This window comes from Struthio camelus, chromosome W, assembly GCF_040807025.1.
Source record: "Struthio camelus isolate bStrCam1 chromosome W, bStrCam1.hap1, whole genome shotgun sequence".
Taxonomy (NCBI): domain Eukaryota; kingdom Metazoa; phylum Chordata; class Aves; order Struthioniformes; family Struthionidae; genus Struthio; species Struthio camelus.
In genome coordinates this window covers 50,717,725-50,736,581 of record NC_090981.1, presented here as the reverse complement: position 1 = coordinate 50,736,581, position 18,857 = coordinate 50,717,725, and the positions used below count along the sequence as shown (strand labels likewise).

At 37.9% G+C, this 18,857-nt stretch overlaps 1 protein-coding gene across 2 annotated transcripts in view; it reads left to right on the top strand.

Moving 5' to 3' along the window:
• The window catches only part of LOC104146839 (integrin alpha-2), a 72,416-nt gene that overhangs the window by 25,806 nt on the left and 27,753 nt on the right, over window positions 1–18,857 (top strand). For both annotated transcript variants that reach the window (XM_068926427.1, XM_009679077.2), the window contains 11 exons: window positions 4,043–4,152; window positions 5,370–5,461; window positions 9,007–9,121; window positions 9,524–9,651; window positions 10,816–10,964; window positions 12,091–12,241; window positions 12,654–12,819; window positions 14,058–14,131; window positions 15,522–15,660; window positions 17,753–17,898; window positions 18,608–18,751. In XM_068926427.1, coding sequence (XP_068782528.1) covers window positions 4,043–4,152; window positions 5,370–5,461; window positions 9,007–9,121; window positions 9,524–9,651; window positions 10,816–10,964; window positions 12,091–12,241; window positions 12,654–12,819; window positions 14,058–14,131; window positions 15,522–15,660; window positions 17,753–17,898; window positions 18,608–18,751 — 1,414 coding nt within the window. The remainder of the gene's footprint in view (window positions 1–4,042; window positions 4,153–5,369; window positions 5,462–9,006; window positions 9,122–9,523; window positions 9,652–10,815; window positions 10,965–12,090; window positions 12,242–12,653; window positions 12,820–14,057; window positions 14,132–15,521; window positions 15,661–17,752; window positions 17,899–18,607; window positions 18,752–18,857) is intronic.

The following is an 18,857-nucleotide window of genomic DNA, read 5'->3' as shown; positions in this document are numbered from 1 at the left end:
TTTCCCAGAGCTGTATTGTATAACTATCTACTGTAATGGTTCGTGTTCATTTCAAAAGGCAAATAGGAGATGCTGATTTATAGCATAGATTAAGGTTAGTTAGCTTTAAGCTAAAGTAAGGCTCAGGATGCAAGAGGAACAATAATAAAGTTATTTGCTAGGTGCAGTAAGGTTGGCAGTAGAAAGCAGAAGGTTAGGGTTGGCAGGAGAACATGATTCCTAATTTTTTCTCAAGTAAATATTGATGGCAGGCTAGAGTTCTTAAGTCAAATAAGGAAACAGGTTCTAATCGTTTCTGCAAGTTAAAGTTCCAGTAATATTCAGTTGTAAGTGTTAAATTCTGTGTATGGCACTTTATTGGCACCTTTTCTTTTTTTACTTATGGCGTAATTATGGCTTTGGGAGTAGGGTTAGCATTTGGGCAGATTTAAAGGCTTTATATTCTCATGCAACCCACAAATCTACAATGAAGTCAAAACTCCAGCGAAGGGGAAGGTAGTATAATAATTTCCCATAAAGTACGAGGAATATAAGCTAAATAAAAGCTAGGATTAAGTTTGCTTTAGGCACGGTTGGCACAGATTTAGATTTGCGTTTAGAATGAGAGGAGCGTATCTTGTTTGATTTAGGTTTTTTGTTTGAACGACACAACAGCTGTAAGGATAATTTTAAGGCTAGCAAAAGTGAAATAAAGTGAATATTAAGTTCTGAAAGTGGGCTGGGTGTAAAAGAGTGTAAAGACTGTTGGTTTTCTGGTACAAATAGATGTTTGGGTTGGAGTTAAAGTTGGGATTGGGAAAAGCAGGAGCTTCAGAGCCCAGATTACTGCCGAGCAGCTTAAAGGCCATGGAGCAAGCTCAAATAGTCATGCTGACAGAGAGAATTGCTTATTCTACGCTTAGACTTTGCAACAGCTAGTGCTCAAGTACTATTTTTTTTTCTTTTTTCTTTTCTTTTTTTTTTTTGGTGGTGGTGGAGAGGGTTCTTCAAGAGCCACAGACCTTGGTTGAAAGCTGGTGCTAGCAGGAGACAGCAGCTTGTGTCAGGTTTCCTGGTGCCGAGCTCTGCTTTTGGAGTCACGGGTAGACTTATGGCTGTCCCAAGGTTAGAGTTTGGTGTGGGGCAGCAGGAGCTCAAAGCACTCGTCCATTACTGGCTCCTGCCCGGCCTGCCAGGATAACAGGGAGGCTGGTGCCTGCAGAAGTTGCATCTTTATGGCAGTGTGAGAAAAAATGATGATGCTTTAAAGTCATGTTTTGGGACACAGATCCAAATTTATATTTAACGCACATTCTTGTCATCGTAGTGCCCTATATCAAGGTTGTAATTGCCTTGTAATGTATAGGCCTATTTCCGGAACATCTCAGTCGAAACTTTAGCGTTAACCACAAACTTCTAACACACCTCTGTCTCCAGCTACCTAGTGATGCTTATCAGTGCATTAATTAAAAACATTTTCTCTCAAGTTAGTTTTCCAGGGTATCTTTCCCTACTGTAGGCATAGCTGAATGAGGTGGAAGCTTTCCGGTTTCTGGTTCTGGGCCCCGCAGAGCAAATGTCGTTCCCTGGGATGACCTGGGAGAGGGCTGAGGGAAGGGCTGCCACATCAGTCCCCTCGGCAGCGGAAGTACGAGTTGGGAATCTTTAATTTACATCAGCCATTGTTAACTGAACGTAGAAATGTGGGCAAGAAAATGATTATGGCTCAACTATTTGAGGAGTGAGATCATCACAGAACAGTTTCCTGTTGCTTCGTATTTTCACTCTGTCTGTATAAACAATGTGCTTTAGACTTCAAGATAACCCATCGCTGCAGAACGATTCCAGAGCAGACCAGACAATTACAGTGAATTAAGTGACAAGGCAGGGTGACGTAGGGGTATTTCCAAGATCCTTTAAAGTCATTCTTTTAAATAGCAACTGTCCTTCTCCTGTGTGGATTCTGAAATATGTTTGACTTTGGGAAAGACAGAAAAAACATGCAGATATGTACAAAAGTGTGCAGTGCGATATTCACCTTGAAACTTAACGTCTGAAACTTGAATATATCCTTACAGCATTACTCACGCCCCTATGCTGTCCTTTCCTTTTTTATTCTCTTTTTGTTGCTGTGCAAGCGGATAGCCCTTTCTCTCTCCCATTAGCCCAGTTAGCATTTTATTACTGGATATTACTCTGTAGTACTTATCAAGGGGAGAGACTGTATGTAACGCCTTGTCTTCCGTCTGTCAGTGACTTCACTGGCTCCAGCCCTATGTGTCATTGCAAGCGTTTGCTGGTTGTATGGTCTCCTGGCGTATGCCCGAAGGAGCGGTTTCTGGAGAGTTCTGGTTGTTTGGTCCTGAACAATGGTGGTTCTGGTTTCCACTGTGCACAAAAGATTATATTGCACGGAAAATTACAAGGTCAGAGGCATCCTCGCAGCAATTGTAACGTACACTAGTTTTATAGAGAGGTATTTATATGAACCTGAATTGCAGGTTTAGAGATGCTAAAAGTGCACAAGACCGGTTCCTGTTGCCTGCGTAATCACTATTTTTCAACAAGGTAATTAAAAAGGAGGTAGATATTTTTAAAACATTTGTATGCAAAGAAAATAGATTGTGAATTTTCTCCTAACTGGACTAGTAAAATGGAATAATATTATTTGTACTCTTAAGTACAAGTATCAACTTTAAAAATTGCAGATAGTATTTTCCTTACGGCAAAGCTGAAAAGGATTCAAACTCTTGCTTGTTCATCTAAAACTATATATTTTTATCAAGCCTATTTTATTCAAACTGATTATAAAATTGCAGCAATGAAATCAGATGATCCCTGGAAACTTAATGGGATATATAGCAATACTTTGAAACATAATTATTTTATAAAATATGTTGTTGTTAGGGTGCAATGTGTTTACATTAACTACTTATTAAGTTTTGGAGGAGGCAAATTGAGCTTTTAGCAATCTTTCTTATGAAACTTCATATTCCATACGGGGGTCCCATTGCTTATCCTTTTACAGTCCCATAAAAGCATTAATTAATACCATAGGCTTTGCTGCATAAGCCGACAGTCTAACATTGCTGTTGGAGGAAATACCTGCAGTCCCTGCTTTCTAATCAGCCAGTTCATTTTTTTCTTATCTGTTGAGTTCATGTTTTTGGTCATGTTTCGCTTTACCCACGTTTCACTCTGTACAAAACTGTATGAAGAGTTATCCTTATCTTCCAGTCCTACGCTACCCTAAACTGCCCGGCGGTCTCCGTCTCTTAGAGAGTTATTATACTGAAACATAGGTATTGTTAAGCAGTATTCCCATGGGGTGAATTTGATTTTTTTTTTTTAAAGTTTTTGAGATTAGAAATTGAGAAAGGTGTTTTGAGGAGTGGATATTGGTGTGGGAGCCTTATGGCAGACCAAGGAATAACTTAGAGAAAGTGAATCACCTCATAGCATATGCAGAAATTTTCGTAAGCCTTAAACATCTTGTTGAAGAACAAATGTACTTCATGCAGCAGTCTGCAGTCACCTGCAGTGTTTTCTTTCTGATTCAGTGTTTTCAAGGTGTGGTAGGGTTCAAAGTCAGACATAAGTACTTTGCTATTGCTGAGTAAATCCTGTAGGAAATGCTTCTTATCAGTTAAAAGAATAACTTAAAGGAATCAATTAACTGTTACCTGGTAGGAGAATAAAAATTTTTGTCTTTCAATTCACAATGTGTATATCTTTTTTTTTTAATGCATTAGCATATTTTAATACCTTTGCTGTATCTCTTCTGACATTTTGGCTTGAGATCACAATAGCAACAGTATATATATTTGAGCCAGTCTAATCCCAGGAGGAGTCTCTGCCAAAGTTGCCCCTTACATACTGAATCCAATGTATTAACATCTAAATAAAGTTCGCCTTCTGGACAGCTCTGGAGAGAACCCTTTAATTCCTTAGGTACTATATCTTAGGAAAGCCTCTTTACCTGTTACTTTCAGTTTGCTTTGTAATATTGCTGATGGTCTTTTCCAGTGTCATTAAAGGAATAATGCAGTTCCTGTTATTTTAGGTTGTTGGTTGGTTCACCCTGGAGTGGCTATCCAGCTAATAGAACTGGAGATATCTATGCATGTCCTGTTGGTACATCCAAAACTACCTGCAAAAAATTGAATTTACAAGGTAAGTTGTAATGAGTAATGTCTCACTATAATTGTTCAGTTTTTCCTCATTTTTGTACCAGGTGAATATGTCAATAATCAGCAGTCAGCAAGAGCAATAACAAAAATAGGTGTCAGTAAAGATTGTGCGCATGTTGTTGTACTGGCATTCAGAGGAATTTCAATTTCATCGATAAGATCAGCATTCCTTAGTCTTTGGCCCCTTCAAGAATGAAATACGGTTATCACGGTTTTTTATAAGGCCTTTTCTAATGATCTTCTCCCTTCTTGTTAATTATATTTCTTGAGTTCTAAAATCAATTGCACATAATGACTTTTTACAGCTGCCCATGTGATACTCACGTGAACTTTTTTTTGTCTTTTTGCTATTTGTTTCACACATTGCTAAGGTGGATTTGTTTTCTGGAATTAGCTTATTGTAGAACTGCATTCTCATAATTACTATTTGCTATACCTTCCCAATAAAACTTTTTATTCTGCCTCTGTCAGCACTCTCATCATCTTTCTTAGCCATTTGTATCAGCCCTATTACTAACATTGTAATATTTATAATATATTTACATTATACTTGAGGGTTCTCATTACAGTCTCATTTTGAATTGCACTTCATATTATATGAAGCCTTTTCTGGCTCCGTGTGCTTATGGTCCTCTGTGTAGACTAAGTTTCAAATGAAATTCCCTTTTGGATGCAGTGAAAATACAGAATGACAGAGGACAGTAATTAGATTTTTTTTTTCTGAACATAGTACAGTATGTTGAGATGCCTGTTAAAACTTTATTTAAGATGCAAAGCATTTCTGTCATCCATGGGTCCTTTCATATTTTTATCTAAAGCTTGATACTGAATCAGAGGAATCTGATGTCCTGTGGACTGTTAACAGCAGCTACCCAACTGTAGCTGTTCAACCAACTAAAAGTACACAGTACTAAAAAGAAGAAATTGTCTTCTTTTCCATTCTGTTGCCTTTAACCCTTGAGGGAAGGCACTCTAAATGTCATTTTCTCCCATACTTAATTAACATCTATGAATTAACATTCATGTTTAGCAGACTTTTCACACAGATTAGTTTCTTCTTTCACAAAATTTTATACAGGCATTTGGAAGAGGAATCTTAGATCCCGAGGAAAAAAAATTTAGAAAATAAATTCTAATTTACTAAATTGCTTGTGCATCTTATTTACTATTGTGTCATTATTTAATCTCTTTGTATTTTAGCTTTAACAACCATTCCAAATGTGACTGAGATAAAGGAAGAAATGAACCTTGGCTTGACTCTGATACAGAACTCAAAAACAGGAGGATTTCTGGTACGTGTCAATGATGTATTCAATAAACACAGAAATTCCTGTGGAGAATGAAGAAACTATAATTCTGCACACTTTTTTATTAATCCAAATTGAGTACATTGTATTATGTAGCATAGATTAGTACGTTTTGCCTATTTTAAAATACTCCATCCAGCTATCATTGCCTAAGTTACAAAATCAGGAAAATTAGGAATTGTCTCCTTCTGCATTTGTCCAAAGATCCCATGGAAGAAACCTACCAAACATATAACTACAGATTCTGTAATATAGGTTAAAGAACATAGGCAGGAACATTTCTGTCACAGATAGCTGTAAGCTGGTCTTGTGCTCTCAAAAGGCATTATGGGATCTTTCCTCCACTTTGAACACTATAGTTGGTAAAGCGCTTACCCAGTAACTGTTCTCCTCAGATGTCAGAGTTTCCAATCCCATTAAATTGCTTAATTTTTACACTACCAATGTGGTTTATTTGGTAAGTGATCTGGAGGAGGAGGATGTGTTGTCTATGTGCATATTCTGCAAACCAGTCTCCTTGGAGCCTGTAAAACTGAGATTTCATGATTGAAAGGCAGTTAAGGCCTGTTCAATACACTCTGTCTTTTACACCCTTAAACATAATAAGCATGAAGACTCTTGGGATGCGGATGTATTCCGGTTTACAATACACACATTGTAGACAGGTGCAGTAAACTGCAGACAAATAAGTTTTGAGAGTCTGTCCTCTATTGGCTCACTTCCAATTTTGTATTTTTTCTGCTGCATCTTGCTAGTTATCATGCAAACGTTCAACTATTCATCTTCACTATCATATACCTGACTTAACTCCAGGCTTTGCAGCAGCTCTCCTGAAGTCGGTAAGGTTAATCCTAAGTTTAGATTACAGCAACAGTGCTTCTCTTGATTGTTGGTTTGAGAAGATATTGATTAAAAGTCTAATTATATCTCTTGGGTAATACTTTTAATTGCTGTTAATACTGTCCCATGCATTCCCACTTGAATCAGTATCAGAAACTGCAGTCATTTTTAAAACATCTCATGCAGAAAAATTTGCATTTTCTTGTTATACTTGAGCTTCTCTTGATTAAAAAGGCTTTTCTAATCCATACAGTGTTAACTGACTACCTAAATAGCATAAAAACACCAAAACAGTTAAATGCTAACACCTGAATGGTTAACCACTTCTTCGGTGAGGTGCGTTCTTTTTGACAGAAGGAGAAAGTGATACTGGAGACAGGTGCTTGTCTGTGACTCAGCAACAAAGAACATCAGAAGTCCCACATCCTAGAGTGGCTTGAATTGGACAATAGCAGAGATTGTCTTTGATTGCGATTGCAAGTCCCTGTTAGCCAGGACTTCACTCCGAGACTCCCTGTCTGTCACAGCTTTCTGCTGTGAGAGGTTCTTCGTGTTATGCCTGGAGCTTCTTTGTCCCTGCTCACTGTGCCGCTTACCCCCTCGTGCTGCGGCTCTCAGCATGACCAGCTTTGCACAGCTCTCACCAGGCCGTTCTGCATCCCCGCGTTCTCCAAGGCGTCCGGGCTCTTCAGTTCCAGTGTGATCCCACCTGGTGCACCTGTGTGTTAGCTAGTGGATCCTGCTGGTTCAGCGTGATTGTTACTTACAGGTATCCCAGGTGAAGGGCAGTCATTTACACGTGCACATTTCCTTTTTCTGAGGCCTTTTTAGCCCTTTTGGAAAGCTCTTTTAGAATTTCGCTCCTCTGATGGTTAACAGTTTGTTGGGTTTTTTTTTTTCCAGTCTAAGTTTCTATCAGTTTGTTCTCGTGGCAGGATTGTTCCTTTAGCTGAAATAGCTCCCGTTTCTCTAAGGTGCAGAATCTCCCTTCTGTATTTAACACACAGAATCATTTTCTTTCAGTCTGTTGTGTTTTGCTAGGTGATCCTGGAGTTTTTCCTCCAAAATACACTTTCTAAATTTTACCTTTCTCGAACATCGCTGACCAGATGTATGCTGTATTCCATGAGAGGATCTTGCCTTTATACAGTGGATTTAGTGTTTCCCTGTCTCAACCACAAGTGTTCCTTGATGTAGATCTTCAGGCCATATTTGCTTTGTACATTGGCTGCCTACTGATGGTCACCCTGTAATCAGTCAGTGCCCATCCATCTGTTTCTCGATCTCTTCCTTAGATATACTTCTTTCCTCTTTTGTAGAAATTATGACATCTTGTCAAATATATTAGGGTAGTTTGATGTGATCTGCCTCTGGTAAACCTATGCTACATTGAGCTCATTTTCCATTTACTTCCTCCTTTAATTACTTGCTTTTTCAGTACTTTTTCAGTACTTTTGAGAAAAGAGTAAGAATGCTGTTCACTTTCTCTTCACTTTTTAAATAGAGATGGTGCAGCTCCTGTTTTCCAGGCTCTCCTGACTTGATAGGTCAATCAAAAAGCGTTCGTAATGAAGCTATCATTTCTTTCAGAACTGTGGAACAGAGGTTATGTTTTTTTTCTTTGCGTACCTCTCAATACTTCGTGTGATTTTTCTCAAAAAAAAAAAAAAAACCTCCTCAAGTAATCACATAACCAAATAGTGTCTCAGTATTTGTCTTTTCTCATCTAGGTATTTTTGTAAAAATCCTTCCTATATCATATATTTGAATTCTGAAGAGGTTTCACAATATGGCTTTATGCGATCTAACTATGTAAAGAGATAGTACTGTGCTCTGTTCCCCTTCCCAACCACACGTTTCCTTTCATGAGATCTAGCTGTCACGCAACCATGTGGTTGATCCAGCAGAAAACTTACCTTCTTGCAGTGATCATTTTCAGCAAGAAGCATGATCAAAACGTTTTCCCTGGGAGGCAAAGAAACCTGTGGCTGAGGGGAAGGTGGGGCTGGGGCAGAACGTCTCCTTCTAGCAACAGCCTACAGTTACATAGGATTGTGCATACTATGAGGCTGAGAGATGAAGAAATTTAACTCTAAAAATATTTTGGCAAAGTTCACTTTCCTTGGGAACAGTCTTCTCAAATTAATTCTTCCGTGTGTGTATGCATTGATCACGGATAGTTGTGGTGCTATCATGTTGGTCATAGTAATAGGACACGCTGCAATAAAAACTTAACTAACTGCATGTTCAGACTACATGCGCTGGCTCATGGCTGTGATGCCACCTCCTGGTTAGTGGAAGTACTTGTTTTCATACAGATAAGCAGAGTGCAAATACCAAACCCTAGTTTTAAACCAATAGTTTGTAAAGCAGATGAACAAAAGCAACAAATTTTTTGCAATCTTATTCACACTCTCTAGAAGTTATAGCTGTGCATAGTTGGGAGGAAACAGTTTGCAGAAGGAGGCATAAATATGATCTGGAATAGAACAACTTTTTAATGAGAAATCAAATTATGAAATGGATTATCTGATACTGTCACAGTGATAGCAAGAGACTTACTCTGATAACCCAAGAGGGCTCATCCCATCTTATATTCTCATAGTCCTGCTTATTATGTTTTTGTATATGGATACAGTGAGACAAGTATTTGTTATTTTTATAGTTTCTTTTTGTTGTTATTTTTAAAGACTTGTGGTCCCTTGTGGGCACAGCAGTGTGGAAGCCAATACTACGCAACAGGAGTCTGTTCTGAAATCAGTCCAAGTTTCCAGATCCTAAGAAGCTTTTCTCCTGCTGTTCAAAGTAAGACAACATGTGCAAAACAGATTCAATAAAAAACAGATCAAACAAAATCAAGATACGTCGTGTTGGGGACACTTACTTTGGGATTTTTTTTTAAATATGTATGTGCAAAGAGCAAAATGCTGTGATTCACACATAAGGATTGACAGATACTGATCTAATGCTGGTATGAATCTGGACTCACTCCTCTGAACTCAGAGGCATTGCACTAGAGCAGTGAAAACGAAGACAGGCTAAAAATCTGCGTATGTGTTTATTGCATCTTCATTCTGGCAAAACCTTCCTGTTCTGAAGTGTTGGCCTATGTAAGACCTAAGTATGCACTTTTGGATTTAGCCCAAGAGTTATAAGTAAATTGAGGCTGCAAGTACATTTAATGTCCATTTTTTATTTTTATTTTAGAATGCTCCTCTGTCATAGATGTAGTGGTGGTTTGTGATGAGTCAAACAGCATTTATCCCTGGGACGCAGTGCGTGCGTTTTTGAAAAAGTTTGTACAGGGCTTAGATATAGGCCCTACCAAAACCCAGGTAAGTCAAAGACATCTTTGAAAAAGGCAAAGGAAAAAAAAGGAAAAAAAGCAATAGGTTTTATTAGCAAATTCTGCAATTTTAAAGGAAACCAAGTATGCCTAAGCATAATTATAGTACCACCCTCAAAACTGTAGGTTATGCATCTGTCCTTTATCTTTCAGGATTGGGGTTTCTATCTCACAGCTAATGTATTCCAAAAGGAATTAATAATTTGATGTAAAACATTGATCATCTGAAAGAAATCTAGGTTATATCTAGTAGAGTCAGATCTCCTTCATATATTAGGTGTAAGACTCATTAAAATGCAATCTGTTGAGGATGTGTTAAGAGCAGAACAGTTTCTCTATTGAAGGTTTTCATATGGCTTTTAATTTTCAAGCTTTACATTTTTAGAACAAGAATTTTTCCCTGCTTAGTTACTCTCTGAACTTTGAGAAGTTCTTTTTTCCTTTTAATTTGATGATGGTAGGGAAAATTTTGTACCTATTTTTAAAAATTTTCTGTCTTTTCAGTTGTCCATTTTCCAGAAACAGTTCTGGGAACAAAGACTGAGCTATTGGAAATCTCTCTCCCCAAGGGTGCCTTCCTCACTGAGCTACTTTGGCAGCTAGGTGCTTAAAGCTAGGCTTCCTGCTCAGTGTCATGAGTCCTCTCTGAATCTTCGCTTTAGCATCCTCTCCTCTTTTTTTTTCTTTCATAGTAAGTGTACATCTTGGTGTATTTCTTTAGCATTCACCTGTATTAAAAACAAGCAGGGTTTGCAGTGCTATTAAGTACCTAACCATTAGAATTTCCGTAGGAAAGATCAGTATGAGGTGCGGTCAGCTTGTAGAATTTTTGCTATTTTCTCATTTTTCCTAGAGCTCCCAGTATTATTATTGTCCATAAATGTTTCTGGAACAAATGTTTAATGACTACAATTTCAGATTGTTTGCATTAACATATTGTAGTACATAATAAATGACATAATATGCAAGACTATGTAGCTTTCTTTACTTTCCAAATGTGCATTAATATTAATTGGTTTTGTATGTGTTGAAAGAAAATGATAACCCCATGTGCATCTGTAGATCTCTTACTCCAGCCTGATGAATGGTTTAACATCATGATTCTGTGTAAGACTAATGCATGATAATCTAACCGAATTTCTTTATTGTATAGGTGGGTTTAATTCAGTATGGTAATGATCCGCGCATAGTGTTCAACTTAAATACATATAAAACGAAGGATGAGGTTGTTAAAGCAATGGAGGGAACCTATCAGAAGGGAGGAGATTTGACTAATACTTTCAAAGCCATTGACTATGCAAGGTAAAACATATCGATCATTACTGTGGTACTACTGTAACTTATCCAGCAAGGTGATGAGCAGATCCTGAATTTCATTTGCTGACTTTTATCCCATTAGGAGTGCGAGTGCTCAGAGCCTCTGAGGAGGTTCCCAGCACCAGGCAGAATCCACCAGGTACATTTACAATACCCAGTTCCGGACAGTTTAGGGATACGTAAACTAGGCTTGCTGAAAAGTATATCCCATTGAATTAAATTCTACCCTAAAGTAGTTCTGGTACCCAACAGAGTTGTTTGGATTGTCTCAAATACCTTAACGTGACAGTGCACCAAACACTGCAGTAATCTTTTAGGGAAGATACAAAACCGTTGAAAGGAGTAAAATTTATCCATTGATTCAGTGAAACTGAAAACATTTGTGTTTGCCAGTCAGGTCTTGGTTGACCGTAGGGAAAATAAGATCTCATGTCCGGTGCCAATTTGTCAACGCAGCACTAGCAGTATGAAATACAGGAAGAGCTTAAAACGACCGACTGTGACTCTGAATATGAATACAGACCAGGTTTGTTCCTCGTTAGGAAGATGCTGTTTTGCAGTTGGGTCAAGGACTATACGCTTGGCCTAAATAGCAACTGAATCAATAGCCTATTTAGAGACAGATTCTTCCTTCAGTGGAACCAAAATTTTTGGTAGTATAATTGGTAGTAATTTTTGGTAGTAATATTTGGTAGACCTGTTTCCAGTCCACCTCACCTTTTGTGTGAAGTTAGTGGAACCAATTTCTAACTACTCTAGTGTCAGAAAAATATTGATGCTAGATCAGACAGAAAACTTTTTATTCAGAAACAGTAGGAAAAACTTTTTTTTTTTGTACAGGACTTTACATTTCTATCAAAAATATGCAGCCCTACTTGTTTTTTTTCTCCACTTCCTACCTTACATTTTTGACAGTTCTTTGAGCAGTGCTTTGAGAACAAACTCTCAGGAGCGCTATTAAACATTATTATTTAAGACTTTTAATTTAGAAATAAAAAAGCATTACGGATGCAGTTTGTTCTAAGTCAATGATGAACATATTTATTTAACTATGTAGGCAGAATTCCATCTATTATGAATTTACATCTGGTACATCCCATATTTTTAACAGACGTTATGCCTTCTCTCCTGAATCGGGGGGACGCCCAACAGCCACAAAAATAATGGTCGTTGTGACAGATGGTGAATCACATGATGGCTCCAACTTGCAAACAGTGATAGGTAAATGCAACGAAGACAATATAACCAGATTTGGCATTGCTGTAAGTAATTCTGTAGTTACATATATTATTGCAATTTTGGAAAGATCATTTTGGTGAATGTGTGTGATCTGTGTATAAGCTGTATATAATGCAAGTATTGTTGTCACTGGTGAGACTGAAACTAGGTGAACTTCATCTATATGAAATAGTGGAATATTGGTTCTCTTTAATTAGCTGAAAAAGCAGAACTAATATTCCCTGAGCAACTTTAGGGTTTTCTCCTTTGCCCTCGTTGTCTTTTCCTATTTGAATGGTCCATTGTATAGGAATACAGTCTGATAAGCAGTTAGGTGATACCAATGAAAGTTATTTTATTTTTATCGTTATGTAAGTGTTGAATACTTACGTGATATGGAAGGAAATGGAGTAACACCATGGTTTCTTTTTTGTTCTTTCCCCACCCCCCCCCAAGGTTTTGGGATACTTAATCAGACATGAACTCGATACTAAAAACTTAATTAAAGAAATCAAAGGAATTGCTAGTCATCCAACAGACAAGTATTTCTTTAACGTGTCATCTGAAGCCGCACTGCTAGAAGAGGCAGGAACACTTGGAGAGCGCATTTTTAGCATAGAAGGTAAAATACTCATTGTATCTGAAAAAACAGATCAGATTCTTCCAGCTGAGGAGCTGAGGATTTAATCTGGCTTCATCTTAGTGCACTACTGTGAAAATCATGGGTACCTGGAACTGTGGGCTGCTTGCTGCATACCAAAAGGGCTCTGGTTTTTGTGGGCTGTTCACAGGGAATTCTCCCAGCTAATGAGGGTGAGTTTCAAGGCAGTTTCTGCAGATTGGTGGGAATTGCTGAAAATTTCAATAAAGTCCTGGCTTTCAGGCATCCTCTGAGGGTTTGTCCCTATGCATTCAAATGTATTTGGGCTATGATCACTGGAAGTAAAAGGTATCTTTCTTGCTTGTCAGATTCCTTTGTGTTTCTCTGTTAACACTAATCAAGTGTGAAGATAAAAAGCAAATCAAAAATTGCAAAGTTACAGTAATGCAATCTGTGTAGCTTTTACCAGGCTCCTTTCCTAGCATCGCCTAGAGTTGTCAGTGTACAACTTGTATGAAGGTGCTGAGGAGATGAGTCATTCCTGCAAGCCAGCTTTTCAAAGTCAAATTCAGACCTTGCTTGGGAGACTTGTGACCCTGCCCTCAGCCCTCTCCGAGAAGCTTTTGTGGTTGCAGCATTACTCTGTTCAAGGTGAAAATTTCCCTCTCTCTCTCAGCTGCTTTTATTCTTAACCAGGCCCAAGCTGCTAATAAAATCAAGTGGATCATTTGAGCCCCTTCTTTTTCCTGGGTTTTGCTGAGTACTCCTGCTGAATTCCTGTTATGTTCTTTACTCAAGTCTCATCCGTTTAGCATAGGAATTTTTCCTGCACATCACAGTATTTTCAAGACCATTAAAACAGTTTTTGTAAAGCATATACGATCATGAACATTCATTTGAAAGTTGTAAATAAGTGATTATTAACCTTGTTAACTCCAGTGCATTATTAGCGCTTCCTAGAGAACATGAAAACACATTAGCCACAATGACAGACAGTACTGTGAGTGACTGTTACAAGCCATCTTTCCCATCATCCTCTGCCTCTTCTGGAGGAGATTTGTAGCACAATATATTACTATTTATCAGCTATTAGCTTGCCATTGTTTGTAAATGTTGGAAATATTTTAAGCAGAATGGATAGATTTGGAGAAGAGGACAAATTATATACAGTCCCCATATTGCTACTCTCAAAGGTAGCAGAACTGGATCTACTGTGTGGTTCTGTAAGGTTAACCATATGCGAATACTTACTACACCAGGTACAGACCAAGGTGATACGTTCCAAATGGAAATGTCACAAGTGGGCTTCAGTGCATATTACTCTCAGAAAAAGGTATGTGCATTTAATTACTTAATAATGTAAATAGATAGGATTAGGTAGAAGACATGAATGCATAGAAATGCAACAAAACAAGACTAATAAAAATGATGACTTGGGATGCTGTCTTTTTTTTTTTTTTTTTAACTTGAACACCACAAAAATGATTTCTAATATGTTTGCTGACGGTACATATTTCTTAGAAGGAAAATATATGCATTAATAGAAGAAACTGAATAACTGAATAATAGTTTATTTGATTATAATGATTTTGAGGCAAGTTAATCCAAGGAACTCTGTGATTTCTGAGTTCACCTAGCATGGAAAGCTCGGTTGTTCCAAACTGACATTTTGCTCTGTTGAGTAACTCAGAAGAATTGAAAGAATATTGTAAAACTGGCTTGTTTCTAGGCACTGACCAGGATGTAAACAAGTCTGAAGAGAATTTGTCCGATATTTATGATGTTAATAATGTTTGTTTAAAGTATGTTTCACTTAGAAGCAATAATAAATCAGATGTATTTTTCATACAAATGAATTGTAAGGATATCTTGAGCAAATAGGCCCTCTTTGTAAAAATCCAGCTGTGATTCAGGCAGTTTTCAGCTGAAGATATATGAAGTCTTATCCCTTTTTCTCAGCCCTTAAAAATGAGTGAAATAATTTTTAAAGTTTTCCATAGCAGTGCAAAGTTATGGTTTACTGAGCACTTGATGCTAGGGAAAGGCAAAAATTAAGAACTCTTTGAGTGTTTGTTCAGGGAAGTGGCACAGCCTATTTTTATTGCAATTTTCCATATCAGTATCTCTGTTCAGTAATAAAAGAATTTTAATAATATGAATTATTTTAATTACATTTATTTTCTGCATGCAACTCAAAGATATCTGTGTATTCATTTGGACTTCAGATTTAACTATCCTCTCTCAAGGACATCTCCTTACAATACACATAGAAGATGAAATTTTGTATCTTCTTCTGTTAGCTTTTGTGTACTGTCATTTGCATTAGAACTGACAAAAAGTGGGCTTTAGTTCCTTCTTACCACTTTGTTTAACACTTTTCTGAGGATCATGAGTACCTAAAAGACTTACCAAGCCCAAACACAGGTTGAACAGGTTAGGAGATTGTTACAGTGTTTAAATCCATTTCATCTTGAGTTGCAGCAGCCTGGGAGCTGAAAAAGTCACTTACCTTCTTGTAATAATGTGGTAATTCCGCTTGATGGGGTAGTAAATTCCAGCACAGAGGTAGTAACGTTGTAAAGGACCCCAGTCAACTGCTTGCTGTCATTAGACTACAGCACTAGCTAAAACTCAGTGATGTTATATACCTATGGTAACTTCAGCTTCTTTCACACTTTCTCTGAAATACATAGTTCTAAAATGTTGATTTTATTTTTTTAAAGGATGTTCTGCTCTTGGGTGCTGTTGGGGCTTATGACTGGAGTGGAACAGTAGTTCAGGAGGCTTCAAACAAAGTGACCACCTTTCCAAGTCATGTGTTTGAGAAAATTCTACAGGACAGAAATCATAGTTCATATCTAGGTAAAGGGCTGAAATATGAATCTTGGAGTGTATCAGATGTTTATCAAGACAGTATAGAACTTTGAAAGTTCTGCTCTGGCCAGATTCCTGTTAAGAACTGATTTGGGAAGATGAGAAGAATTTTGCATCTGACAATATTTTGTATACTGGTCAATAGATCACTAAATGAAACTTCTATTGTGTTTTTTTAAAATTCTACTAATACCAATGAGTTAGCTGAAAAAAATTGGGCCCTATGAAAAAGACATAAAAAAATCACGAGTTGTGAAAAGGCTGCTTACTATAACATACTGATCATTATGTCTTCCTTTATTTTTAAAATTCTTATTTACTTCCTCAATTACATGCACATCAGAAGTTGATTGATTTGGAATCATTTCATCTGTGCTTTCTCTTTTCTTGACCTTTTCCAGTTCAGTTTATAGTTTTAGGAATATTGCTATTGCTTACTGGTTTAACTGAAGTCTTATTTGTAACCCCTATTTGTTTTCTAACACGTTTTTGTGACCGGGTAAAGCCAGGCAGTTTGTCTTCTCAGTTCATTTATCTGCCCTGTAGTGTGAAATCTTTTCTGCAAGCCTACAAGCTGCCTGCTCTGGCAATTCATCTCTGAATAGTACAACTACGTAAAGCAACTTTGGCTTTCTTATCCTTGAAGATCCTTATCCTTTCTTATCCTTTTATTTAATGAAATGCTATTTTTCCTATTAGTATGTACTCTTTTCGTATGGCTTAGTAGTACTTCTATCCAACACAATATAAAAATAAACCCAGCCTAATCAGCATTAGTTCTTCTGCGTGTCTGATATCTTTGAATTTTATTTCTTCCCACTTCTAGAAGAACTCTTAAAAGGTTCAGTCATTTCCTCTCAATACTTCTCCACCAGGAGCTTCCTACAGTTTTGCCCTTAATCGTTTTGGCACAAACAAATGTCATTGCTTTTTCTTACTCCTCAGGGCACTCTGTTGGTGTCTCCTTATTTCTCTTCCGCTTCCTTCTGTCCCTCCCAAGAGCTCTCCATACGAGCGGGGAGCCCAAGCTAAAAAACTCAGCCCAGCTTGCTAGTGTGGCCCCCCTTCAGCTCTGTACCATCTCACTTCAAAGGGCTGTATGCCTGTATGTGTATTAGTGAGGAACTGGTGGCCTAAGTGGCTTAATCTCAAGAACAAAATCCCATTCTGTTGTTCGTTTTTGAACTTCTAGTCAGTAGCGGTGTTTTGTCCCTAGAAAAAACATAGAAAACACTGCACAGAAATCTGAATTAGACCTATATATGTAATTGCCAAGGCGTAATCCTTTTAGACTGTGCTCTTTGCTTTGTACAGCAGCTTGCCTAAAGATGTGCATATTCTGCCCGGCTGCTGGGATTTGGTTCTTCAGTTTAACTGTAGAATTTAGAGAGGATGCTTTTGTTTTCTTCTGTTAAAATAAATGGACTGTATTAAAACCACAGAAATGTAAAATATGTGGTAATACTAGCTTTACAGTGCTAACTCATGTTTAAAATATTTGCAGGTATTAAAAGATGTTTCTTGAAAGCAAATAATGTTATAGTAATGAGCATGAGGATTAAAATGTTCGAAGAAGTTCAATCAATATAAGCCCTTCAGCTGACAAGCTATTAATGCGGTCTATTGTATTCAGCCAAAGTACTGGGCTGTGGTTTGTGTGCTGTGGGAAAATGCAGTGAAATGCAGCTTTGCAGAAACTAGGTGTTCCTCCCCGACTTGAGGACTGGTTCAAAAGTTGTCTCATGTTTCTCTTCATTTCTTCTTTCCGAGGCTACTCTTTGCAGTCTTTTTCCTGTCTCTTTCACAAGCATGACATTTTTGGGGTGTACTTTGAATAGGCTAGACTATCGTCCATGCTATTCTCTAAACCTGCTTCAACTCGATCTGTTTATCGTTCTTCTCTCCGGAACACTATTGCAAGTTTGATACATATGTGACAACTTAGCTTCCTATGTGGGAGTATTATCCTCTGCCACTAAGGCACCAGCCTGAGTCACCTTCTAAGCTTTCATGGATAACCAGCTGACAACTTACAGTTAACGGTCTCTCACACATGTTGTATGTTGGCTTCTTCCCCCAGGTTATTCTGTTGCTGTTCTCTCCACTCAAAACTCAGTCTATTTTGTTGCTGGTGCACCAAGATCCAACTACACTGGCAGAGTAGTGGTTTATGATGTTGACAGCCGTGGTAATATCACAATTGTGCAGTCCCAGAGAGGCGAGCAGGCAAGTGCATTCTGGTCATGAGCACAGAGTTTGGCACAGGGGTAAACTGCCATGCATTTCTTTGGAACATTCCTATTTCTTGCTAAGCATTTAGGATCCTATGTGCACTTCTCTCTGCCGTTAGTCTGTTTCACTGCGGTTAACTACATCGTAAAGAACAGTTTAGGGAATCATTCATTTAATGTAAAAGATAAAATATGAAGCTACTTAATGTATCATCCTGCCAACAGTTCTAATTGGCAGAGGCTCAGTGACCTCCACTCTGCCTGGGAAGTTGTGAAGTAGATGACATTAAAAGCAAGATTTGGAAGCTCGTTCTCTTTTCCCCATTTGGGAAAGGGCTGAAAGTTTAGAAGGTTTTGTTTATTATTTTGTTTTAATCAGACAAATCTGAGAGTAAATCAGAGACCAGGTAGTTTTATGTGCACAATTTAATATAAAAATATACCTCTCGTTTCTTATTCTCTGTTTGCATTCTTATTGCTGAGTGGTAAAACCATACCAGCAGCTACTGGACAAAAACAGTGGATGCATAGTAAGGATATGATTCTTCAAATGCTATAGGGTGTTATATAACAATTTCATTCCAGTGCGCAGTGTCACTTATTAGTATTGGACTGTCTTGGGGTGTAAGAGTTTGCAAGGTCAGGTGCTAAAACATTATGCTTTACAAGCCCACATATAAACATGACTCTCTTATTGATTTCAGATTGGCTCCTACTTTGGCAGTGTGGTGTGTTCAGTGGACGTTAACAGAGATTCTGTTACAGATATGCTGCTTGTAGGTGCACCAATGTTTATGAATGACCTGAAAAAAGAGGAAGGAAGAGTATACATGTTTTCCATCACAAAGGTAGGAATGAAACTGTTGCGTCCCCAGCAGTCCTGGTACAAGTCCAGGTATTTTCCTTTGCAGCTGAAGGGGTTTGCTGTTGTTCCCTGGACTGAAGTTTTGCCAA